We start from the raw sequence: 27,981 nt of genomic DNA, 5'->3' as shown, positions 1-27,981 counted from the left end.
TGTGTTATTAAAAATAAACTGGTGTTTTGGTATGGATGAGTGAGAATTGGGATTGTCGAGAAAGATTGGTAACAGCACTTAGAGTTAAGGTTTTCTGAGTGTTGTAGGTCCTTAATTCTTTTAATTGGTTTGAACTGGAATGGTCAGAAATCATTAAAACGCTCTGTCCACGAAGACCAGAAACCTAAGGAGTTCAGTGACACTTGAGGGGCCAGAAAAGTTGAAATGTAATAGTAATTGTTACTAACTGTAGATAAATTGTTTAATAGTTCATAAGAAATGTGAATATACTGTTAATATTAAAACGTGAGGGGCTAGAAAATAACAAGTCACATTAAAAGCAACTATTAATTATTGTTTTACAGAGATAACAAGGAAAACTTTTTTTTAAAAGTTGAAAGCAGGTTGAGAGTTTAATCCCAGCTCGGTCACACGGTAATTTCTCAGTCTAAAGGTTTGATTGGAGATCTGAGCAGCGTCACCAGTGAGAATGAGGAATAGATGCGAGGTTGGGATTTCTCCCTCTCTCTCTGGCTGATCTCGTTTTGCTGATGTTGAAGTCGTCGGCTGCTGAACAGTGAGCTCGGACGCTGCCTGACACTGCGGCGAAGCGAGTCTTCTCCGATTGAGCGCCGTTTCACACACGCTCACCCTATAGTTCTAACCCAGCGGGGCACACCGCTCGCTAGCTCCCGCTCAAGGAGAGATGAGCAGCAGTGGGTTGTGTGTGTATTTTTTGCCGACTCAGACCCCAGAGAGCCGAGTGTGTGTGTATTTGGTGCAGTGAGGAGGGGACGGACAGCGAGAAAGCCTCCGATTACTCTACTGGGTGCTCAGTAGTGTAACCAACCATGGAATGGGGAAAGAGTCACCGAGTGCTGGATCCCAACAAATATTGTCATTTGATTTAGAGAGAGAGAGAGAGAGAGGCGATGGGGATAACCATGTGCTGCGATCCGAACGTGATTTTTAGGAATACAAAAGCTGCACTTTGCTTATTACTATATATCTTTCTAGTGCCCTCGCAGAGTTCTCAACAAGTCCTCAGGATCGGTAAGTTTCTTCCAACTTGATTTCATTGAACGTTTCCCATTTACTGTGATTAATGCGCCCACCGTTAATGTTTCATGAACGGCAAAGAAAGGCTTTTAGTAACTTCAGTGATTTTTCTTTCTGATGGAAGTGAGAGAGAATAAAGTTCAAATTGTTAACCACAGCGAACTACATGTGTTGTGTGAGCCTCGGAGAAGTGGAAATAAGTGCTGTGGCAGATAAGGCGATGAACTATTAAGGCAGAAAGCGCCCGTGTATGTTTTTGGAAAGTTGAGAATATGTCAGCATGACTTGATTTTTGCCTTCATTGGAACGACTCCGATCTAGTTTCAGATCCGGCTCGAGTGTCTTCATTTCGGGAGAATGCAGATTACATTAAGAACCATGTCTACCTTGATAGATTTTAATGTAGAAATGTCTTCGGATTTATTGTCACAGAGGTTGTTTTAGTTCCAAAATCCAACAAGACTTCCACAATCTTAAAAAACAAGCACTGGCCGTATTCTGGAATAGTTCTGTTTTGCTTTTTTAAATAAGTATGTTTTTGTGCATGCCACCAGATTGCTGCTTCTCCTGCAGTTTATTGTATTGAGAAAGATCTGGAATGTTCAGCACGCTGAGGTTGAACTGAAGATAGAATTCAGCAATAGGATCATTGACAGGTGTCTTTTAGGAGCTGGTACATTTCAAAGGTTAAGAACGAGGAAATGTGTCCGAGCCCCAAGTTAGTATGGCCACACATTTCAATGAGATGGCTATAGCTGGAGTATTGACCGTAAGATCGACTCATTTTTGGGCCCAGATGGTAGCTGCATTTCTCTCGCCCAGTTCACATAGTACAGATACTGATAGCTACCGGAAAAGGTCGCCGAGAATGTGTTTCAATTAAACTTCAATGATTTCTTAATCCTTAAGGCATTATACCTCCTAGATTTACCGTTAGTAAATCTGTTGAAAATCAGCCATCTATCTCCTCAATCGTTTCCCATAATCTAAGCTGCTTCATATGGCTCAGTTTCGAATTAACATGCCCCATTTACTAACTTCGAACTCTCCTGTCACAGGTTTTGATTGGACACTTTCTTTGATCTCAGTTGATAATATGTTTAAACCTTTTTCCAAGCGGGTTAAGCATTGACCTATAATCTTCTTTTCTCAGAAATGCTTGATCTGACTGCTTGCCTCCCAAGTTTGTATTGAAACAGTAATCCATCCAAACACTGGGACAGTTGGATTGCTTCCACTCAACATTATCTGATCTGGCATCCCTTCGTCAATTAAATCGAACACACAGACATTCAGTTGGGATTATTTTTCAGTCTTTTCTGTGAAGAACTAGTTTATTCAACACTTATCTAGTAATAAATGTCAGCAGAAAGGACTTTGCACTTCTTCACTGGAATGAAAAACGTGGAAGGGGACGGGGTGGGGTGGAATTGGGGGACCTGAGCAATAGCAGTAACAGGAACTCTATAAAGAAGTTGCTGATCGGTGGCTCGTATCTGTAATGTCAACAGTTTACCCTAATATGTAATTGGGGAACTTTGTATTTTTGCTTCTTTTGCATCATAGAATCTGAAATTGCTCTTGTGTGTAACAAATTAAGAGGACATGATTTTCCATTTATCGAATGAAATGTATTTATATCAAGAATGATGCCAAAAGATTTTGCAATTTAAAACAGATCACCCACAGCTCCCATTATTACTGTCTTTTTAAAATTGGAATTTTGAGTGTTGCTGCCACCGTTTTTGATTTTTTTTAAATCCGAAAGAACCCAAATTGGCAATCAAATAATCTAATTCTCATGGGAGGCTTGTCCTTAAAAATTACTGTAGATCTATGGAGCTATTCCTGAGTTATTTTGCTTCTGACATTTTCACATAGACATTCAGATAGATGGACAGGTCCATTACTTTACCTCTTTGCTATTCAGTAGAGGGACATTATTAATGGCAGAGTGGGTGGATAGTTGTGTGTTCATATGTGCTATTTGGCTCTGCTTTTGAAAAGAGAGAAGTGATTAATAGTGTTGAATAAATCCTTCTGAATTAGTGTTGTTCATGAGATAAACATCACGGCAGCGTCATGGTCCAAGTGCTAGTGCAGTAGCAGGCTGCATGGTAGACTGGATGTACATAGGCTCTCTTTCCTTTGTGAAGAGTTCCTGATCCCAGCTGAGCTGTGTAGAAGAGGCACCAATTGGCAGTGGTGGAAGGCCCTTGCATAGGGGTGGAAGGGGAAAAAAGGAATGCTGCTGTGGTGACTTCCCAGCAGGTGGAGCTCCTGATCTCAGGTGGATGGTGTATGGGGAGTTACTAAGTGGCAATGATTGAGGGTGCTTCCTGGGTGGGTGACAAGAATGCTGCTGCAGTTAATTTCCCAGCAGGTGATTCAAAAAGGTATCACTACAGACTTGGAAACAAATCAGCTTCCCATCCTTTCAATTGCAGAACAATGGCATGATCTGGATGAACCTAAGGATGGAACAGGGGTTGAAACATAACAAGACATGTTTGGGGAGCTTATCGTGGTTGGTGTAGCTTATTGGAGATGGAATGGATGTGCAATTGGAATGGAGGATTACAAGTGCACAACTGAGAGTCCCCGTGGTGAATTTCTTACCTCAACCATGCTGTGACGGGGAGTACCTAGTGGAGGATAAGTATTTCCCCAGAGAAAGGGTATTGGCAGGCTAAGAGCAACATTGGTCGAAGCCTGGCTTTCAGCCTGTGAAATATATGTTGGAGGCAGATCACAGAAGGGGAAAATAATGGAGAAAATAAAATAAACCACCAAAAAGCAGAGGGGGATGGATAAACATTTCAGCTACAGATGGGATGTTAATTAAACAGCTGCTAATCAAACATCAGCAATGTTGTTCTCCATTTTGGCATGCATCAAAAATTACAAACTACCTTCATAAAATAGAAATTATTGACATCATAGTCATCTTGCTATTGACAATTATGAAAAATCCTTGCCTCAACCTTTTGCCTTTTATAATAAAATGCATCCTGAAGAACTAAAGAAATCCAGATTTACCTTTTGCTATATTTTATCCCCCTTTTCATTTCTTGTCTGCTTTTATTCTTACAGGCAAAAGCAGATGGTTGGTAGTCCTGAATGGAAATTCTGGGCAATCGCTCAGAATTCGTAGTGTACTTAATGACTTTTCTATCTGCCCTTTTTGTGTTACAACTAACACAAAAAAGGCAGTTTCAGGTCATGATTTCAGCATTAAAATTTTATCTTACCAGAATGAAATAATATTTAACCAGCCATTTGTAGAGTAAAACTGAACATTTTGCTCCATGTTCTCTGTTTTTTGCTGTACTGCTATTCTGCCCATCTCATGTCCAGTTCTCAACCCAGTTCTCTGTCCTCTCAGTTGTCCCCTCATTTGATGATTCTTTGTCTTCTTGGCTGGTCATCATCTCTGTTTCTGCCAGATTTTACATTCATTGCAAATAGTAATGAATGTTAATTGCAATCTGTTCTTGCCTGTAAGAACAGCAACTGAGAGATAAAATGGAAAAACGTGTAGCCCAAAATAAGACTTCATAGTTTTTTGATAGAAATTTAAGGCACAGAAAGAGGTCGTTTGGCCCATCATGTCTGTGCTGGAACAGAAACAGAACTTGTACAGATACTAGACACATGGAAAGATGAGAATAAAGGAAAACAAAGAAAATGTATATAGTAGATATAGCAGTAGATTTGAAAAGTGTAAATGATTTCAATAATTTAATTTTTTTTTTGGCTGTCTTTTTTCCTCACGTTTTTAACTCTTGATTTGAAGAAGAGGGAAGTTCTACCCTTTTAAAAGAGTCGATCTTATTTAAAAGTAAATGTATTATATTGCATCAAATTAAGTTTTAATTAGATTATATTGATCATTATGTTGTGCTGCCATGATTACATTGCAATCTGGCCTATGAACTTGTGATGTATTTTGTGTCTTTATTGTTTTAAGTGGATGTTGTGTCATTAACAACTCCCTCAGGATTCAAAGCAAAATTCGGATTGGATAGTCTCAGCATCCATTTAAAAACAACAGGATTGATTTACTTTTCTTCATTTTAAAGGAAAACAACAGATTTCAGGTAATAGGTCAAGCTGCTATTTCTCCAACTTGGAATTATTAAAGTACGGCATTATTTCATCTGCACGCTGAAAGTACCAGTCAACTATTAAGTTCCAACTCACCAGCACTGATTATGCTCTCGCCATAAGAACATAATAATTTTCAAGAATGGAAAAGGCTATTAAGCCAACATTTTGATGGAGCAACCCTCTTCCCCCCCCCACCCCCCCAACCGACCCACCATCTTCTCACTATGGTCCTCAATCTCTTCTCTGTTTTACGAGAATTTATCTCACTGTCTCTTGAACCCATTTACGCTGACTACTTCAATGGATTTTCCTGGTAACTTACAATCATCTTCATACCCTTTAAGTGAAAAAAGTTTTGCATGATTTGTCTTACTACTGATTTCATAATTCTTAAATTGGTGTCCCTGGTATTTGAACCATTTGCAATAGTGAATGGCTTGCCTGCATTAACTTTGATGTGGAGATGCCGGTGATGGACTGGGGTTGACAATTGTAAACAATTTTACAACACCAAGTTATAGTCCAGCAATTTTATTTTAAATTCACAAGCTTTCGGAGACTTCCTCCTTCCTCAGGCAAATGTTTGCCTGAGGAAGGAGGAAGTCTCCGAAAGCTTGTGAATTTAAAATAAAATTGCTGGACTATAACTTGGTGTTGTAAAATTGTTTGCATTAACTTTGACAATTCCTGCCGTTATCTCAAATACTTCAATTAGATCTCTCTTGCAGCAGTGTTGTGCTGTCCCAATGCTTGCTACTTATTTCTCCTCACTGAAATTGTGGAAAAGATGTTCCTTACAATAAGAATGTGGAACTTTTTTTTCTTGTAAGTTTGCTCTGGGGTCTTTGCAATGACTAGTCTTTCCATAAACGTGTCAGCTCGAAGTAACTGTTAGGTAAAATGAAAACAAAAATTCTACTTCATCAAGGAGCAATGAGAGAAAAGCTCTTCATGGGAATGCACAGGCTGGAATAAAGGACTTTTTTCAGGACGAGTTAATCCACTTCTATGAGCATTGCAGAAAGGAAAGAAAATGAGCACATTATAAAAATTACCTGTGTCACAAAGACCTGTATCCATGCCTTGTGCAATAACCAAATCAGTCATTTATTTAGCAGGACACTTTTGTTCAGAAAAAAAAACATTGACTATGGTTGGAATCAAATCTATTGCACAGATGTATATTAGCCAAAATCCTGCTTTTATTTTTTTTATTCATTCTTGGGATATGGGCATCGCTGGTAAAGCCTGTATTTATTGCCCATCCCTAGTTGCCCTTGAGAAGGTGGTGGTGAGCCGCCTTCTTGAACTGCTGCAGTCTGTGTGGTGAAGGTACTCCCACAGTGTTGTTAGATAGGGAGTTCCAGGATTTTGACCCAACGACGATGAAGGAACGGCGATATATGTCCAAGTCAAGATAGAGGGGAACTTGGAGGTGATGGTGTTCCCATGTCTGTTGCTCTTGTCCTTCTAGGTGGTAGAGGTTGTGGGTTTGGGAGGTGCTGGCAAATATTTTACTGTATAGTTACACTGGATTTTCAGATTTTGTATTTCAACACAATTGACTTTTGTTCTTTGAACTCGCACACTCTTTATTCAGGAGTAGTTAAACTAAGTAACTCAAAATGTTAACTCCCCAGTATATCTGTCACTGGTTACATGTTTTGAATATTGTCATATATAATTCAAGTAATAAAGTGAGGTTGCTGGCAGAAGCTAAGAAAATAAGTGCCGTTTGTCATTTCCTGAGAAGTTATGTTTAGGCACTGATTTTATGAATCTTGTTTATATCTTTTGCTGCATATATGCCTATTAACAGTGGTAGTGATGGGACTAGACATACCATAGGCTGGATGTCATGTAAAGCTTCTGGCACACTGCTCCAAAATTGTGGTTGAACCATTTTTATATTGAGAAACCCAGGTGAATGACCTAGTTTCACAGGAACATTGGAACAGGAGTAGGCCATTCGGCTCTTTGTGCCTGTTCCGCCGTTCCATTAGATCATGGTTGTTCTGTACCTCAACTCAACAGGTTCATCATGCAGAGGATCACCAAGGTTGCAAAGGCTCAGAGAGAAGACGAGTAAATGGGAAAATAATGAATAAGTTTACACCAAGATTGAATCTTTATTTTAACATTTTGAAGATTCGGGGAATGAAGGGCATATTTAGAGCTTGGCATGAACAAGAGAAAAAAGTTCAATGGGACACTGACCAAAGTAATATTGATCTAAAATAGAGAGAGACAAAAAAAGACTACAATGGAGAGAAGAGAAGTCAGAGGCTAGGGTGAAAGTAGGATTGTGTACTGAATGATAAGTTTTTATTTGTATCTTAGCCAGGATTGTGAGAGAGGAGTTAAACCTCCCTAGATGCATTCAAGCAGCAGTCAAGTCTTGGATAGACTTTATAGAGTTCAGTTCCTGAAGCCATAATAAATTTTTGGCATGAAAAAGGAAACTGAACTTTTTGGAGATCATTTTAGCAATGAAAGAGCTGTAAGTTCCTTTTGAAATCAGTATAGATAGTGAGGCTAAGACTGTCAATAGATCAATAAGGTGGAGTCATCAAAGGCAAGAGGAGTTAGCAATTGATTGAACTTGAGAGACGTGAAGAAACTGTTGGTTTCAAGAATTAGTTTGTGTAGTGGTTATGTTTCTGGGCTAATAATCTAGGGAATGTGAGTTCAAATCCCACCATTTCAATTCAGTTTAAACAAAAATCAAAAATTTGGCCAAGTTTAACCTATTAAGAAAGTTGGCCATTGTGTATGCAGTACAATGTGTCCGCTGTTCAATGCATGCATGATGCCATCATAACAGCCCATGAGCAAAAATTTAGTGTACCTTCATGCTTTGGACTTGGGCTGGATTTTGCTCTAAAAATAATGGCATGCCTAACAGCACTCGCTATTACTTCAATGCAAATCGGATGGCAACTTCTGGCGACCACATACATGCAATTAAACGCAGAAATCTGAAAGTTGCTGTCCGAGATGCCCTGCTCCCCCAGAAGCTTCGAGGGAAGGAGATCTCGCCGGCTGACTCAGCGTTGAAATGACTGCAACAGCACAAAGTTTCCTCCAGGAAAAAGGTACGTCACTTTTTTTTAAGTCCAAGCAAACTTTTAATGGCATGGTAAGTCTTAATGACTGCCAAACAACCTCTCTGGCACTGAAAATGTACTTTTACAAGTGTGGAGTCTCATTCTTTCAGATTCTAATTGTTGTTGGACATTTCAAAAAAAATGATGTACTTTTCTTTTCTTTTTCTTTCTGTCTCTTTTATCTCTGTCTTTTAATTCAATACTTCTTTGCCTCTCTTTATTTCACTTTCTGTAACTGATTTGACATTGAATTCACTTTTCTAACTTCCACTTCCTGGTTCTGACTGCGCTGTTATTAACGATGCTTCAATCTGATTGGTTAAGGAGATACACAGCTGCTTGCCCCATTCACACAGGTCCCAGATGCCCTGTAGAGGCCCCCGTGCTTTTTGGATCTCTAACTTACAGTAACTTGCAGTGGAAAAGCTCATTGAAAGTCTATGTGGAAGTCTAACGAAAGGTGAGCGCCGTTGATTCGCTGCTCACAGCAAAATCTGGCCCATTATCTAATAAATTATAACGTAGTTTGTGCATCTGAACTCTTGTGGTCTGGCTGGGTCTATAGAATCCAATCCATCCAACTGATCTTCATGATGGTGTAGGTTCTATGCTTTTGATCTGTGTAATCCCCTTAGTAGTCAGGGGAGGGGGTTATTGTAATCAAGAATAACAACTATAGCCTAGAAGTTACTGTTGGTGAAATTAGCTTTACAGCCAATAAAGTACTTTTGAAGTATAGTCACTGTTGTATGTAGGGAAACGTGGCAGCCAATTTGCACACAGCAAGATCCCACAAACAGCAACATGATCACGATCAGATAATCTGTTATAGTTATGTCGGTCGAGGGATAAATGTGGACCAGGACACTGGGGAGAAATCCCCTGCTCTCCTTCAAATATTGCCATGGGATTCTTCACGTCCACCTGAGAAACTGAGGCCACTTCTGCCCTCAGTTTAACGTCTCATCCAAAAGACGGCACCCCCGACAGTGCAGCACTCCCATAGTACTGGAGCATCAGCCTGGATTATGTACTCATGTTGCTGGAGTGGGACTTGAACCGACGACTTTCTGACTCCGAGGTGAGAGTGCTACCCTGAGCCATGGGTGACAACTTTAAATCTAACTGTGCTTAATTCCAACATTGAGGGAACACTTATAAATTCTTACACTCGGATTGGTAGATTATTACATCTTTCTTTCTCTCTTTCTTCAAAACAAGAACATTTGACTCTCCACCCCCTACAATGCACAAGTCAGGAATGTGATGAAATACCCTCCACTTGTCTAGTGCAACAACACTCAAGAGGCTCGATACTATCCAGGACAAAGTCCGCTTAATCCGCACTTCATCCACCCGTCCACCACCAGCGTACCTGTGGTTGCAGAGCGATCTAATTACAGGATGCACTGCAGCAACTCACCAAGGCTTCTTCAGCAGTACCTCCCAAATACACGACCTCCACCATCTCGAAGCAGAAGGGGAGCAGGTGCGTGGGAACATCATCACCTCCAAGTTCTCCTCCAAGTAACACACTATACTGACATTGGACATATATCACCGTTCCTCCAACGTCGCTGGGTCAAAATTCTGGAACTCCCTACCTAACAGCATTGTGGGAGCATCTTCACCACACAGACTGCAACTGTTCAGGAACAAGGCCCACCATCACTTTATCAAGGGCAATTAGGGATGGACAATAAATGCCAGCCTCACCAGCGACTCCCACTTTGTGAGAATGAGTTAAACAAAAAACTTATTTTGAACTATATTGTTCTTAGTGATTTTCCTTTAGAAACATTATTGATATTCCTGTAATATATAGTATACCTGTGTTGTAATATAGGATCTCTCATTAGTTTCTGAGATAAATTATTTATACATAGTTGTATCCAGAATCTTCAACCTTTGAATATGTCTTTCCAGACATTTAGTCTCCTTATTAGTTCCTCTTATTCCTGAAATTTCTCTTGGCTGTGGACAGGGTTTTGCATCCTCCTCTCTGTTGATCTCTGATCTGATGAAGAGGAGAGAATTGTGTCAGACTCTGGTTGCTTCATCTTCAATAGATGATTCAGGATTCTTTTCCTCATTTGTTTCTCTGACCTGATGTTTGCTTCTAAATAGTGTATTCCATTCTATTCCTACCATGTATACTGCAAGAGGCTCTCATAGTGGTTACTTACTGTTTATCCTTTTTCATTCAGGACTTTTGACAGCATAGCCTAGAATTTACTGTTGGTATAAAAACTTTTATTGGCAGTCATTCACATAAATGCAGCAGTAAAATTGCAAGTGTAGCATAGTACACACTTTCCAATCGATCTAGGCCCATTCCACATTGCTGGCCATGTGGGAGGCATCAGTCTGAATTGCAATATGCAATATTAATTTAGTTTTGGTCATGTATCCTTATTCAGAACTCTGAATTCTATCCAAGAAAGGAAGACCTTGGAATATCTACGATGGGATGCATCTGTGTGTCAGTGCCCCGATATGCCTGCCAGGAACCTCTGCTGCTGACCCTGGACTTTGTGGGATGAGAGGGAGCTTCCCTAATTTGCCTGCCGGTTCCAATACCACTTAGGGGGCATCTGGGGGTCCTTTCCTCCCATAGTAAGGATGTTGGAAAATCTGATGAAGGTGGCTTGGCTGTGGGGGTGTTGAAGGGGATCTTCCTGAAATGAGGACACAGCTGCCCCCCCACCCCCTCGCCCATGGTCCCGTTTGTAAGAAGCCTGCTGTGCAAATTGTCACTCCGATCGGTGAGATACACCTGGTATGACCGTCTGTATCTCTGACTGTATATGGGTCCCGTCCTGTCCTACACCAATGACCATAAATGGGGTGAGCTTGAGTGTGATCAAAAAACATTCTCTCTATAAAGGGTTATGTGTGAATAATGGCCACTTGCACCAGGTACATAAGTGCAGGTGGACACCATGAAACTATATCCCAGGAAGGAATTGAAGGGAAGGGAGACAAGAAATGTTTTTGGGAAAGGCTAGAAACTTGGTAAGATGAGCCATTTTGAGAAAAAAACTAGACAAATTTCCTGTAACTGTGGTTGGGGTGAGTGTTGCATTTTTTTAAAATTTGCTTTACAAAAATCTTGACATATAAATTTTTGTGCCCCTTTTTGAAGCACAAAAAATTAAAATCATTATGTTTAAGCAGAATGAAGATGTTACTTTATTGTAATTGGACAAATTATCCATTTTAAGGAGAAGCCCCTATGATGTTGAAAACTGCAGTCATTAATCTTTAAAGGTACAGATTTTGAACAGAAGGTGCACATGCTTTGCATAAATAGCAATTTTACATGTTGCAATACCAGTGTCTAGAGAATAAATACTGATATTGCAACATATAAATTATTCTGATATATTGCTTATGTTGACTATAATATAATTTCAAAGGGTTGAATTTCTGCTGGGGTTCTCCTGAGCTTCCATCATAATTTTGTTGAAACCCCAGAAAAATGGCACAAAACATTGTTTACATGTTTTCCACATTTCTTCTGCTAAAGGAATGGCAGATGAGCAGAGCCCCTGCAGAAATTCAACCCACGCGTATTTAATAGTGTCAGCAAATGTAAAAGTGACCTGCTAAATGCATCCATAAAGCTAATTCACCAAATCCAATGGATTTAATGGAGACTGGGTGGCCCAGTGAGTAACAGTGTTATCCTTTACCTCGAGAACCGAGGTTGAATCCAGTCTAAACTGATTGGGGGTGGAGTTGGAGAACCAATCTTTTGTTTTTGGTAAGTCCATCATTATGAAATAAAAACAGAAAATGCTGGAAACAGTCGGCAGGTCAGGCAGCGTCAGGTGGAACGTTGCTTTTATACCCTGTCCGATATTGCTCTCCATTGACTGCCGGTTCCTGTCAGTTTCCCGACAGGTGAGTTAGATTAAGATTGTCCCCAACGTTTCCGGTCAATGTCCTTTCATCTGCTGTATTTTGCTTTCGTTTTCATATTGTTTTGTTGTTTGTCCTCAGTTCATCGTTATTGGAGTCTGCTTGTACCCAATGTCTTCTGCAAACAGAATATTACAAAATTGAGACTCTTTCATTTATCACCTGCCTTTAATGTCCATATTTCACTGCCATAAAGGATGGCTGGAACGATAAAGCCTTGACTTCAATTCCACTGTTATCACTTCTGATTTCTAGATGGTATCCAGTCTTTTTCAATTGTCCTGATGCAATTGAATTTCTCCCCTTGATGCTCAGTGAATATGCACAAGTCTCTGTTATGAACCCATCCAAATTGGAAAAAAAATCCACTTGTTTTTGCATATGATTGATTGTAATCCGGTTGTCCATATCTGCTCTTTAGTGATGGACATTGGGGCAGAAATCTATGGAGCGGTGAACCGACACTGCTCGCCACTCCATAGATTTATACTAACCCACTAACTTACCGCAATCTTCTCGTCCACCACTTCCTCGAATAGGAAGCGGAGAAGAGCCCAGCGCCCAGCACCAGTTCAGGCAAAGCTAGGACCCTGGGAGAAACAAGAGGATCAATCTCTCCCCTCGACCAATCAGGCATTTTTGACAAGCTGCGTTCACTGTCTCTGCAGTCTTGAATTGTTAAACCAGGAAGTGAAAGGTACAAGATAAAATCATTGTAAAAACAGTTATAGACAGCAAAAAAAATGAGAGGGTAAGAAATAATTGAATTAAATAAAAGAGACAGAAGGGAAAAGTAAAGGTTTCAATTTTAAAATTTTTTTTTAATGACCATAAACTATTAAAATAAGGAGTAACGAGACTCCACATTTTTAAAAGTTAATTTTTAGTTTTTTGGCAGTCATTAAGACTTACCGCGCTGTTAAAACTTAGTTTAGACCTGTATTTTTAAGTGTACCTATTTTGTGGCGTAATTAGTTACTTTCCAGCTGGGCTGATAAGCAAGTTTGCACTTTTTCAATGATTTTCCTGATTGCAGCCGGCGATGTACCATTAATTCGAAGCTGTCATATCGCTGGCGAACCAGTAGGAGCATGTTCCGTATTTCTGCATTTCACTGCGCATATGTAAAAGCAGGAACTTGCTCCTCCATTTCGCCACTAACAACGGAGAGCGCTGTTGAGCTCACCGTTATTTCGGGAGTGATTTCTGCCCCATTATCTCATTGTTTCTGGTGTTGATCAAGTTTGAAATTTCTGCCTGCAGTCTATCTTGCTGTAGTGATGATCTGCAGATCACCATCATCTCCACTCGTTCTGTGGTGCCGTCAAGATCTCTGCCACTCATCTCTACGTCTATTACCACTTTGAACATTGTATTGAATAAATAAAATAACAGCTAGATCTGATATTTCTCTGAAATCAGTCCATGAACCTCCTACCCATATGTAATAATTTGTGAAATAGTGTAGAGCTGTCAATGAGGCAGACAAGTCTTTATGATGTGTTGTAAGTCCTTATTATTTCAAACCGCAGTCTCACTCAGAAACCGCAATCACGTCTGTGAGAAATGGAAATGCCACATGTCTACAGTGGCGAATGATCTACTGAGGTTGGGGTAAAATCAGAAAACGCTGGACATCACTCAGCTGGTCAGGCAGCATATGTGGCGAGAGAAACAGCTAACATTGCAAGTCGATGACCTTTCTTCAGAACTGGAAGATGTCTGAGATCAACAGCATTTAAGCAAGTACAGAGCTGGGGGAAGGAGGGGGGCAGGGAAAGTACAAGAGGGAAAGGTCTGTGATAGGGTAGAGGACAGGAGTGATTAAATGACAATAAATTATTTTCAGAATTTTCATCAAAACGTTGCACTATGCACAATCATTCTTACCTTGATACTCAAACTGAACCAGGCAGGCTCTGGTAGTTAGGAGCTGGGCTCAGTTGGCAGTGACAGTAGTTTCAGACTGAGGCTGGAGCAGGATCACATCAGGTTCAGTGGAAAAAAAATGCTGAATTCACTAGTTTTCTATTAACACTAGGAGCCAAAATTAGGTAAGGTTGGTGAAGGGCCAGAATGTCTTCTTGGACCATTCTGGCCCACTTTTACCTGTGGTCATAGCTGACCCCTGAGTAAATGATGTTACTGGGTGCAAAAAGTGGGAAGGTGTTCTTTTCCCAATTACCAAAATCCCAAAACGTCAGCATTTTAAAAAAAAAATCTCAAATTGCAGGAGAAAAGTATATATTATTTCCAAAATTCTTAAGAACATAATAACATATGAAATAGAAGCAGGAGTAGGTCACATGGCCCCTCGAGCCTGCTGTGCCATTCAATCAAATCATGGCTGATCTTCAATCTCAACTCCACTTTTCCGCCCAATCCCCATATCCCTTGAGTCCTCTTGAGTCCAAAAATCTATCCATCTCAGCCTTGAATATACTCAATGACTCAGCATCCACAGTCCTCTGGGGTAGAGAATTCCAAAGATTCACAACCCTCCATGTGAAGAAATTCCTCCTCATCTCAGTCTTGAATGGCCGACCCCTTATCCTGCGACTATGCTCCCCTAGTTCTAGACTCTCAGCATCTGCCCTGTCATGCCCCCTCATAATCTGATATGTTTCAATGAGATCACCTTTCATTCTTCTAAACTCCAGAGAGTATAGGCCCATTCTACTCAACCTCTCTTTATAGGACAACCCTCTCATCCCAGGAATTAATCTAGTGAACCTTTGCTGCACCGCCTCCAAGGCAAGTATATCCTGCCTTGGATAAGGAGACCAAAACTGTACGCAGTTCTCCAGGTGAGGTCTCACTAAAGCCCTGTACAACTGTGGTAAGACTTCTTTATTCTTTTGTTCCAATCCCCTTGCAGTAAAGGCCAACATGCCATTTGCTATCCTAATTGTTTGCTGTACCTGCATACTAACTTTTTGTGTTTCTTGCACGAGGACACCCAAGTCTCTCTGAACACCAACATTTAATTGTTTCTCACTGTCTAAACAATACTCTGTTTTTCTATTCTTCCTACCAAAGTGAATAACTTCACATTTCCCCACATTATACTCCAATTGCCACCTTCTTGCCCTCTCACTTTGTCTGTCTATATCTCTTTGCAGACTCTTTGGCCCCGATATTACCAGGGAGGCGGGATGGCAACTGGGTGCGTGGGTAACCCGCCCAGTGAAATCCGTCTGTTTCCCCGTTGGAAACCTGCACAGCGGGCGGCCTGCGCACCCGCTTCACAGGCTATCAGCTGGAGGAGCCCTACTTAAAGGGGCAGTCCTCCGATGCTGCTCCTGCAGCAAAGAACCAAAATTATAGAATGGAGCAGCCCAGGGGAAAGGCTGCTCCCAGATTTACTGATGCCTCACTCCAGGTCTTACTGGAGGAGTGATATTTTCTATCCGGCAGACGGGAGGAAGTGGCCTGTCTCTGCCACCAAGAAGGCCTGGCTCGCGGTGGCAGAGGAGGTCACCAGCAGCAGCAACGTCTCCTGCACATGGATCCAGTGCAGGAAGCGCTTCAGTGACCTAACTAGATCAGCCAAAGTGAGTACACTTACTCATTCTCCTACACTCCATCTTCCACATCACCGCCCCGACCTTTGCATCTCCCACTGGCTGCTGGCTGAAAGATGAGTGCTCCAACAGGGAGTGTTTCCCACAGCATGGGAAACACGCTAAGACTCCTTCAAAATTGTACCCCTGCCAAAATCTCCACTCAATGAGGTCTGTCAAGTACCTCAACCAGCTAAATAAGTATCTAAATTATCATCCCGCCGGCTTTAATTGCCGATGGGAGTCCTACATGTGGGAGCTGCGCACGTACCCGAATGCGTCATTGGGGAACCCGGGAGTGAGCGGGTTGGAGCCGGGCTCCGAACCCGCTCCGGGATTCCACCATTTTCGGAGCCCCCCGCCCCCAACGCACCTGCTCAGCCATCTGAAAATTGGCCCCTTTGTGTCCTCCTGTCAGCTTGCTTTGCCACCTAGCTTTGTATCGTCAGCAAACTTGGATACATTACACTCGGTCCCTTCATCTAAGTCATTAATATAGATTATAAATAGCTGAGGCCCAAGCACCAATCCTTGTGGCAGCCCACTAGTTACAGACTGCCAACCTGAGAATGACCCGTTTATCCCTACTCTCTGTTTTCTGTCCTTTAGCCAATCCTCTCTCCTTGCTAATATATTACGCCCAACCCCATGAGCCCTTACCTTGTGTAACAACCTTTTACGTGGCACCTTATCGAATGCCTTTTGAAAGTCCAAATATATTACATCCACTGGTTCCCCTTTATCTACCCTGCTGGTTACATCCTCAAAAAAACTCTAATAAATTTGTCAAACACGATTTCCCTTTCATAAAACCATGTTGACTCTGCCTAATCATATTATGATTTTCTAAGTGCCCTGTTACCACTTCCTTAATAATGGATTCCAGCATTTTCCTGACGACCAATGTCAGGCTGATTGGCCCGTGGTTCCCTGTTTTCTCTCTCCCTTCCTTCTTGAATAGCAAGGTAACATTTGGTACCTTCCAGCCCACTGGGACTGTTCCAGAATCTAGAGAATTTTGGAAGATGATAATCAATGCATCCACTATCTGTACAGCCACCTCTTTTAGAACCCTAGGATGTAGGCCATCAGGTCCAGGGGATTTGTTGGCTTTTAGTCCCATTAGTTTGTCCAGTACTTTTTCTCTAGTGATATTAATTGTTTTAAGTTCCTCACTCTCATTAGCCCCTTGGTTCCCCATTATTTTTGGTATGCTTTTTGTGTCTTCTACTGTGAAGACAGATACAAATTTTTTTTTAGCACATCTGCCATTTCCTGATTCCCATTATAATTTCTCCTGTCTCAGTCTCTAAGGGACCAACGTTTACTTTTGCTACTCTCTTCCTTTTTACATACTAGTAGAAGCTCTTACAATCTGTTTTTATATTTCTTGCTAGTTTATTTTCATATTCTATTTTCTCCCTTTTTATCAAATTTTTGGTAGTCCTTTGTTGATTCCTAAAACCCTCCCAATCCCCAGGTTCATTACTCTTCTTGGCAACATTATAGGCCTCTTCTTTCAATCTAATACTCCCCTTAACTTCTTTAGTTAGCCATGGGTGAATCACTCTTCCCGTGGAGTTTTTATTTCTCAATGGAATGTATATTTGTTGAGACTATTGAAATATTTCTTTAAATGTTTGCCATTGCTTTTCAACTATCAAACCTTTTAATTTAATTTCCCAATTTACCTTTGGCAACTCACCTCTCATACCTTTGTAATTGGCTTTATTTAAGTTTAAGACTCTAATTTCTGACTTAAGTACGTTACTTTCAAACTCAATGTAAAATTCAATCATATTATGATCCACTTCCCCATATTAGCTCTGTTAATAACTAATACAGCTATTAACTGTAATAGCTTACAATTAATGCTGATATAACAGTTACATATAGACATTACTTAAAATTGGTACTGGATCTTGCAATGTGTTGGAGAAATGCTCTCTCAACTCTATAGGCCCTTTTTATCTTTACCTTTTCTTTGTTCCACTCTGGGTAGAGTGACCTCTGGGCATTGCTCTGCCATGCCATTTTAAATTTGTCATTCGGTCTTGGCCTTCGTAAGCCTGCTGGGCTCTGCCCTTACAGAGACCCTATTGATATATTAGTTCTTTATCTTCATTTGTTGTTGGTTGTCTAAATTTTAACTGTTATATTTTATCAATTAAAGCAATTATGATTTAAAACATCCATAATTGACCATATTCATCTGAAAAATGCTTCCTTGATGCTCCTGTGAAAAGGGAGGTGACATATTGTGCATCTGCCATGTATGGACAAAAAGATACTATCTTTTAGTAATGTGTAGAAGTTATAAAACTGAAATTTGTTCTATGGTAAAACTTGTCCTTTTGAAGGGATGAAATAAATCGAGAATTTAAATGATGGGTTGGAGTGGTTATAATCTGATCTGTCTATAAAGCTAGTCTTCTTCGTCTAATGGTTCTAAGGCTGCTGTGTGAAATATGTTTGAGAGGTGTTATTTCAGATGTCAATACTCATCCTAAGGATAGCTTGTGTGTGAAATGGAAAACTTCAAACCATTGCAGTAGGAAATATTGTCTTGAGACTGGGGTTATAGCACATTCTTGGGGCAGAGCAAAAGAACTTTGCTTTACATCTGTCCCACAGTATACTTGAACTGGGAGTGCTAATTGGTCCGAAGTGGACCAGTCTTCTATAAGCAATATTGACTTTTGCAACCTCGATGAATACAACAATTCATCCAAAATATAAATTTGGAAATAATGATTTCTGCATTTTATCACAATGAACTCTATAATTTAATCAGGGGAATCATGAGATTTTGAACAGTTCATCATTAAAGCAATATTGTGGTACTTGTAATAAAATGACGGTAAAATGTTATTTCTATTAAATTATTTATTAGAGGAGCATAGGCAAACTGCTTATTATGCATTATTGTTAGCTGCAGTATTGCTCCCTATTGTTCAAGAATTTCAGTTCTGACAGAACTGACACCCATACAAAGAACTTTTTCTTTATAAAGTTTCCTGACAGTGGGCAGAGAGTAAGCATTAGAAGATAGGAACATAAAAACTTAAGAAATAGGAGCAGGAGTAGGGCATACGGCCCCTTGAGCCTGCTTCGCCATTCAGTAAGATCATGGCTGATCTTCAGCCTCAACTCCACTTTCCTGCCCAATCCCCATATCCCTTCATTCCCTTAGAGTCCAAAAAACTATCGATCTCAGACTTGAATATATTCAATGACTGAGCATCCACAGGCCTCTGGGGTTAAGAATTCCAAATATTCACCACCCTCTGAGTGAAGAATTTCCTCCTCATCTCAATCCTAAATGTCCGACCTCTTTTCCTGAGACTATGACCCCTAGTTCTAGACTCTGTAGCCAGGGAAAACATCCTGTTGTTCATTTATACATGATTACCAAATATCAATGGTTCTGGACTTGTTTTTCCTTGTGTGACTAAGTACATCTTGGCTATCTTCCATTAACGTATTTGTTACCAACAGCGCAATCTAATGTATTCCCTGCTGTTGCCTGTGATTGTGGGAAAGTGCCAGGCAGTATTTTTAATACTGAAAGTTTGCAGAGTGGACAGAGGCTCTAGTTCTGTAATGGCAGCATGCAGTGAATGGTTTCAAAATGTTATAACATTTCCACACTCGAGTGCATATTTCAAATGAATGCATTATGAACAATGGATGGTGAAAGGCCCTAGTCCACAAGGGCAGACTGGCTCCCACAAAAGGGTACAGGATTCTTTGGGATTCTCACGGAAAAAGGGGTGCGCCGATAACACAGCGCTATGGAACCGTTCACAGGGGCACTCAGGAAATCTCCTGATTTTTCACATGGCCAGTCCACCTCTGACGGGGCACATTTATTATGTTCAATAAAACTCATTTGCACAATGGGTGGAGGAGAAAGAAAGAAATTTTTTGGACTAGTCGGTAACCCCACTCAAGAAGCAGATGCAGCAAATGGCTATGTGTACATAATGCCTGTGTGCATCCCTTGCATTACTGCCATCTAATTCAATTACTTTGCCAGGTATGCTTCCGATTACCGTCATTATCTCTAAAGGTGCGACTGTAATGTAGTTTTGTGACTGTAATGTAATTTGTGTCTTGGAATATCCTCAATGTGCCAGTGAGTGACTGACTGCTTCATTTACACATTAATCAGCCCTTTGGCAGGCAAGGAAGGCCAGGAATACTTTGTTTTTTTAGATTAGCAACTCATCACATAATGGGAGAGGGACAACCAGTAGAACGAGAAGTGTTTTTGGCAACTAATGCAGTTTGTGCGGAATGGTTCCAAATGATGACTGTATTTCTATGTACGTGCAGGATTAACAACTGCTTCATTACCTGAGACCACTAAGAGTTTGAAATTTTGTTCGGACTATTAAAATTAAATACCAACACATTTTAATTTAACTATTGTGAGAGACCCGAGGAGAGGCCTCATAAGAAGTGGGAGAGAATCGACAGCAGCACATCATCACCTGCAATTCCTGCACTACGTGGGAACTCCAGGACCCTTCAGGTGTCCTGGGTGACCATGTGTGCAGGAAGTGTCTCTGGTTGCTCGAGCTCGAGCTCAGAGTTTCTGAGCTTGAGGAGCAGCTGGAATCACTGCAAGGCATACTGGAGGCTGAGAATTTACTGGATCGTACATTCCAGGAGGTGGTCACCACAGCCACAGAAAGCTCAGGACAGTAAGTGGGTGGCCATCTGGCAGGGTAGGAAGAGGCAGACAGTGCAGGAATCCTCCGGGAGTGTGTCACTCACTAACCGGTTTTCAGTGTTGGATAATGAGGGTGACGACACCTCGAAGGAGTGCAGTCTGGAACATAGCACTGTGGGGCAAAGGACTGCACAGGAGGGCACGGCGAAGTTCAGGAATGCAGTGGTTATAGGGGATTCAGTAGTCAAGGAGATAGACAGGTGTTTCTGCAGCAGTCGATGTGAGTCCTGCATGATGTGTTGCCTCCCTGGTGCCAGGGTAAAGGACATCACTCAGAGGGTGCAGAACATTTTGAGGGGGAAAGGGAACAGCCAGAAGTCATGGCCCATGTGGGAACCAATGACCTAGGAAAGAAATGAGTTGAGGTCCTGCAGTCAGAGTTTCAGGAGCGAGGGAGGAAGTTAAAAAGCAGGACCTCAAAGGTAGTAACCTCTGGATTACTCCCAATGCCACATGCTAGTGAGTACAGGAATAGCAGGATAAGACAGGTTAATGCGTGGCTGGAGAAATGGTGCAGGAGAGCGGGCTTCAGATTTCTGGGACTTTGGGACCAGTTCTGGGACAGGAGGGATCTGTTCAAGGTGGATGGGTTGCACCTCAACAGAGCTGGACCAATGTCCTCATGGTGAGGTTAACTTGTGCTGTGGGGGAGGGTTTAAACTAATTTGGCAGGGGGATGGGCACCAGGATGAAACATTGTGCACGTTATTTCTCCTCTCAAAGGACTTGGAGGGACTAATAGCACTAGAGTAAAGAATAGTTCAGAAATAAGAGGGATCAAACAGGACAGATGCGAGGCAGTCTAAGAGTTGATCATCAGAGTTTGATGTACATGGTAAATAAGGTTGGTGAGCTGCGGGCACAAGTTGCCACATGGGACTATGATATAGTGACAATAACAGAGACCTGGTTCAAAAAAGGGGAGGATTGGGTACTTAATATTCCTGGCTACAAGGTATTCAGGAAAGAAAGGAGGGGGATGACAGTGATCAAAGGAACTATTCTAGCACTGGAAAGGGATGATGTAGTTGAGGGGTCAAAGACAGAATCTATATGGTTAGAATTAAGGAACATTGGAGGAGCTATTACACTACTGGGTGTATACTATAGGCCACCAAATAATGGGAAGGAGATAGAGGAGAAAATTTGCGGGCAAATTACAGAAAGATGCAAGAACTATAGAGTAGTGATAATGGGGGACTTCAATTATCCCAACATAGTAACAGTGTTAAGGGCAAAGAGGGGGAGGAATTCCTGAAATGTATACAAGAGAACTTTCTGGAACAGTGTGTTTCCAGCCCAATGAGGAAGGAAGCAGTGCTGAATCTAGTTCTAGGGAATGAAGTGGGGCAAGTGGAACATGTTTCAGCGGGGGAGCATTTGGGGAACAATGATCATAATATCATTAGATTTAAAATAGTTAAGGAAAAGGACAAGGAACAATCAAGCATAAAAATACTTAACTGGAGGAGGGCTAATTTCACGGAGTTAAAAAGGGATCTTGCCCTGGTGGATTGGAATCAAAAATTGGTAGGCAAAACAGTAATTGAACAATGGGAGGCCTTCAAGGAGGAGATGGTTTGGGTGCAGAGTAGACACATTCCCACGAGGGGGAAAGGAAGGGCATCCAAAGCTAGAGCTCCCAGAATGATTAAAGATTTAGGGATTAAAATGTAGCAGAAAAAGGAGGCTTATGACAAATGTAAGGTTCATAATATAGTAGAAAACAAGCTAATTACAGAAAGTACAGCAGAGATCTAAAAAAGGGAATAAGAGGGGCAAAGAGAGAATCCGAGAATAGATTAGCGGCTAACATAAAAAGGAATCCAAAGTCTTTTATAAACATATAAATAGTAAAAGGGTAGTCAAAGGAAGGGTGGGGCTGATTAGGAACAAAAAAAAGGAGGCAGACGGTATGGCTGAATGACTTGTACTAAATGACTATTTCGCAACGGTCTTCACTAGAGAAGAGGATGCTGCCAATGTTGCAGTAAAGGAGGAGGTAGTAGCGATATTGGATAGGATAAAAATAGATAAAGAGGAGGTACTTAAAAGGTTGGCAATACACAAAAGTAGAAAAGTCACCCAGTCTAGATGGGATGCATCCTAGGTTACTGAGGGCAGTAAGGGTGGAAATTGCGAAGGCTCTGGCCACAATCTTCCAATCCTCCTTAGATATGGAGGTGGTGCCAGAGGACTGGAGGATTGAAAATGTTACACCCCTCTTCAAAAAATGGGAGAGGAATAAACCCAGCAATTACAGGCCAGTCAGCACAATGTCGGTGGTGGGGAAACTTTGAGACAATAATCCAGGACAAAATTAATTGGCACTTGGGAAAGTATGGACTAATAAATGAAAGTCAGCACAGATTTGTTAAAGGAAAATTGTGTTTGACTAACTTGATTGAGTTCTTCGATGAAGTAACGGAGAGGGTTGATGAGGGTAGTGCGGGTAATGTGTATATGGACTTTCAAATGGCATTTGATAAAGTACCACATAATAGACTTGTTGGCAAAATTAAAGCCCATGGGATTAAAGTTGTATCATGGATACAAAATTGGCTAAGGGACAGAAAGCAGAGAATAGTGATGAACGGTTGTTTCTCAGACTGGATGAAAGTATACAGTGGTGTTCCGCAGAAGTTGGCATTAGGGCCACTGCTCTTTTTGATATATGTTAATGACCTGGACTTGGGTATACAGGGTATAATTTCAAAGTTTGCAGATGACATGAAACTCGGAAATGTGGTAAACAATCTGGAGAATAGTAACAGACTTCAGGAGGACATAGACAGATTGGTGAAATGGGCAGACACATGACAGATGAAATTTAACGCAGGGAAGTGTGAACTGATTCATTTTGATAGGAAGAATGAAGAGAGGCAATATAAACTAAATGGTACAATATTAAAGGGTGTGCAGGAACAGAGAGACCTGAGGGTGTATGTACACAAATCTTTGAAGGACAAGTTGAGAAGGCTGTTAAAAAAGCATATGGAATCCTGGGCTTTATTAATAAAGGTATGGGGGAAAAATTGGATTAGGGCCCGTTCTGGGCGATGGTAGCTCGATGCGTTACCACCCCGTGCCTGACGGAGCTTACGCAGGCAGCACGTGAACTTCATGCTGCCTGCTTCTTACCATGAAATCTCCGTGCAAAAAGCGCAGCCCTCGCTGCTGAGAGGCTGCACGGAGAATGAGGAATTTGGAAATGGGGCGTGCACAGCGCACGTCATCAGCTGCCTGCACTACTTAAAGGTGCAGGCACATTTCCAATGGCAGATACACAGCCAAGTAGGAGAAGGGAGAATGGCATCACGAGTAGCTGCACTGGGAAGAGAGAGGGCTCCACGATTCTCGGACAATGCTCTGGAGGCCCTGGTAGAAGGCGTGGACCACAGGAGGGCAAGCATGTACCCACAGGGTGGCCGGAGACCCTCTGGACTACAGCTGCATGGACATTGGCAGGCTGTGGCGCAGGAGGTGAATGCTAGGAGCATTGCACCACGCACATGGGGGCAGTGCTGGAAGAAGTTTAATGATTTGACACGAGTGGTCAAGGTGAGCAAATGCAAGTGTCAAGTGGCACATCCTACCAACTGCACCAATACTCCATGCACGACACCTCCCGTCACCTACCCACCCACCAACAAACACTGCCCATCCATACACAATGCTGCATCTCGCCTGCACAGTACCACACTTGCAGGCCACACAACCACCACTCACAAATCACACAAACTAGCAGCTATTCGACCATGACAGGCACATCACCCACACACCTTGCAGAACACTCACTGACACACTGTCCTCTGTCTTGCAGGAGAAGGTGGCGCATAACACTCGGCAGCAGGAGGGACCTGAGGCTGGACGGGCACGTCTGCACGTCCTCACCCCCCTAGAGGAGACAGTGCTGCGGATCATTGGGCGGGCTGTCGCTGCAGCCGTCACAACATGCCACGCTGGAGGTCCCGGTCAAGGGGGTCTCTACATATCTAATGCTCCTTCTCCTTTTCCACATCTCCCTCCTCCCATAATCTTTTCTGACTCACGTGCTGCACATACTGTCAGCACACACCTCGTTCTTGCTCCTCTCCCCACTCCACAACTCAACCTGTTTCCCTTTATCATTGCAGATACCCAAGAACACGTGACTGCACCCGAGGAGGAAGAGGGGGACACTGAAGCCACTTCGTCACTCGATCTGACACTTGCTTCCACCAGCTCAAAGACTGACACTGCATGTCCTTTAGAGGTTAGGTTAGAGGAGGGATCTGCATGTGGTGAGACTCCAAGCACAAGTGCACAGGAGCCGGGGCGGAGGGAACGGATACCACAGGAGCCAGCTTGCTGGAGGGCGAGGTCGCTCACTAGTTCTGCTGCAGAGGAGTCAGATGAGGACTTCGATGGGCCGGGCTACAGAAGACGGCTGATGGGCGTACACCAACAAATGCTTGGGGCACTGGAAAGCCTGCCAGAAAGCCTATGCACAATGAGAAGGGGCATGGAGGAGTCCAGCTCCAACTTGGCGTGGGGCTTTGCGCAGAGCTTAGAGCCCATCCTTTCCAACATGGAACGGGAGGGTCACCTCCATCAGCGCACCTGTGGAACCCACCATGATGCACGGTCTGATGACTGATGTCACAGCATCCATTGCAGCACAAACATCTGCCATCCATGGCAGTTGGACCTGCTGTCCCCTTTCAGGACTACAGCTATCCTGCTCCAACCCCTGCCACTCCGCCAGTGCCCCTGTTGTTGCCTGTCGGCCAGTCAGGCCAGACTGCTGCAGCCCATGCTGAGATGGTGCAGTCTGAAGCCGGGCCCTCCAGGCCCAGAGCTGCTCGAGGTCGTCCTCCAAGGCTATCTGGACATTCATCCATTGAAGGCCAGCAGCCTCCCACCACCCATGCTCCAGCCAATGGGGAAGCACCTCGTAGGAGCACTAGGATAGGTAAAGGCACACTGACAACAGGCACTAAGGGAATGCCCAAGGGTGAATAGTTCTGTTATGTTTGCATAATTTTATTTATTAATCCATAAATGAGAGTTTGATTTGGCGTTTGGTGATGGTTTTTATTCATACAGTGAGCTGAGGGGGACACCAATGTGTAATCAGATGGAGGGCGATTTGATTGTCTTGTGGGAGGGGAAAGGTGGGGAATGTAGGACTGTTGGTGAGTTGGGGGATGTAGTTCCAATTGATAACGGGCACGGATCAGGCGAGCACGCAGAGCCCTCGCAGACAAGGCGTGTGGTTCCTGCTGCAACCTTGTGTCTTCCTGCACCTCCTCTTCCGGCTCCACCCCCTCCTCCTCAGCCTCCTGCTCCTCCTGCTCCTGCTCCTCCGCCTCTTCCTCCTCAGCCTCCTGCTCCTCCACCTCTGGCTCAGGATCTTCTGCAGTCATTGGTGGCAAAGGCTGGTCCCTCATGATGGCGAGGTTGTGCAGCATGCAGCAGATCACCACAAATCTGCCCACCCGCTCAGGGGAGTACTGCAGGGCTCCTCCAGACTGGTCTAGGCAGCAGAAGCGTTGTTTGAGAAGGCCTATAGTGTGCTCCACAATCCTGCATGTGGCAGCATGGCTGTCATTGTAGGCCTGCTGTGCACATGTGCATGGATTCCTGACCGGTGTCATTAGCCCTTGTCACCCAGTAGCCAGCCTTTGACTTGCTGAGTTGGATGAAAGATAGCTGGCACGTTGGACTGCTGCATCTCCCAGGGTAGCGGGCATTGACCTCCAGGATGCGATGCGTGTGGTCGCACACCAGCTGCACATTGAGGGAGTGGAAGCCCATTTGATTGACGAAGACAGACGAGTTGATGTGTGGGGCACGCAGGGCAATATATGCGCAGTGCATGGCACCCTGCACCATGGGGAAGCCAGCAATGTGGGCGAACCCCCGTGCTCGCTCGTTCTGATCCTCTCTATTGAGAGGGAAGGTAATGAACCTGTTCCTCCTCTGGTACAGTGTGTCTGTGACCTCCCTTATGCAGCAGTGCACTGCATACTGCGAGATGTTGCACATGTCGCCAGCAGAGGCCTGAAATGCTCATGAGCTGTAAAAATTCAGTGCCATGGAGACCTTCACAGCCACAGGCAATGCTGTCCTCGCCCTGCACTGAGGCTGCGGTTGTGACCGCGCCAGTTGACAGATCTCGGTCATGGCTTCCTTGGTGAACCTCAGGCGTCGGATGCAATCCTCCTTGGTCATGTTGAGGTAAAAGAATTGATCCCTGAAGGCCCTCATTGGGTAGGGCCTCCTGCTCAGTGCCCTGCGCCTCCTCGTCCTCCCTCTCCTCGCAGCTTGACCTGCTGGGCGTGGCCTCTCTGCATGCTCTCAGTCATGCTCAATACCCAATAGGAGCCCCAGCAGACCGCCCATGGTTGGCAGGAATGTTGTTCCACCAGGGTTGTAACTTTCCGACCCATAACACAGTACCTGCCAAAGCACTCTCAAAAGTAGTGTAGGAACTCTCAATAAGAATAGGGAGCTTCAAAAAACACTTCCTACTCCTCCAGCAGCCAGAAGCAATAATCCAGCAACTAACCTGCAACACCTGCATGGTCCCTTTAAATAGCGCTGGTGGGGGTGTCCTTCAGGCACTGTAAGAAACGTTTAGATGGTCGGGGATAAGACTGTGCGTTGAGTTGAGCATTAAGGTCCAAAATTGTGTGTATCACTTTAAATCAGCGTTGCAAACTGATTGCAGTCATTTTCTCCCTACTTTACATGCTTCCAGCATCCTCCTATATCAAGAAGGGTGCTTAATTGGGCCATGTAGTGCCCGTTGTTTCGAACGCTGGAATCATGTAAAGCAGGGAGAAAATGGCTTCAATCAGTGTACAACGCTGATTTAAAGTGATAGACACCATTCTGGGACTTAACGCTCAACTCAACACACAGTCTTAACCCCTACCATCTGAACGTATCTTAGAGTGCCTGGAGGACCCCCACCAGTGCTATTTAAAGGGACCATGCAGGATTTACAGGCTCGTGGCTGGATTATTGCTTCTGACTGCTGAGACATTTGTAACTGTTTTTGGAGGTCTGCTACACTTGAATACTAGGACGCGGGGACATAGCCTAACATTTAGAGCCAGGACGTGCAGGAATGAAGTTAGGAAATGCTTCTACACGCAAAGGGTGGGAGAAGTTTGGAACGCTCTTCTGCAAACGGCAATTGATGCAAGAGGCGGACAGAAAGAGGGACATCTTATATCCGCGGGAGGGAGGGGGAGAATTCTAAATCTGAGATTGATAGAGTTCTGTGAACCAAGGGTATTAAGGGATAAGGGGCTAAAGTGGGTGTATGGAGTTAGGTCACAGGTCCACCCCGATCTGATCGAATGGTGGAACAGGCTCGAGGGGAAAAATGCCACCGCCATTTGTTGCTCCTGATATGTACCAGCTTCTCCTGCAAGAAAGCGGGACGTGTGTCTGGGTGATGTGCCTATCATGGTTGAATAGCTGCCAG

The 27,981-nt window shown here is 43.1% G+C and overlaps 1 protein-coding gene across 3 annotated transcripts in view; it reads left to right on the top strand.

The window, feature by feature from the left end:
- Window positions 1-466: 466 nt before the first annotated feature.
- LOC137327204 (glutamate receptor ionotropic, kainate 1-like) overlaps window positions 467-27,981 on the top strand; it is a 297,693-nt gene continuing 270,178 nt past the window's right edge. For all 3 annotated transcript variants that reach the window (XM_067992767.1, XM_067992764.1, XM_067992766.1), the window contains exon 1: window positions 467-1,053. In XM_067992767.1, coding sequence (XP_067848868.1) covers window positions 933-1,053 — 121 coding nt within the window. In that variant the 5' untranslated portion in view covers window positions 467-932. The remainder of the gene's footprint in view (window positions 1,054-27,981) is intronic.

Source organism: Heptranchias perlo, chromosome 11 (genome assembly GCF_035084215.1).
Source record: "Heptranchias perlo isolate sHepPer1 chromosome 11, sHepPer1.hap1, whole genome shotgun sequence".
In the NCBI taxonomy this organism is placed as follows: domain Eukaryota; kingdom Metazoa; phylum Chordata; class Chondrichthyes; order Hexanchiformes; family Hexanchidae; genus Heptranchias; species Heptranchias perlo.
This window is presented reverse-complemented; position numbering and strand designations above follow the sequence as displayed.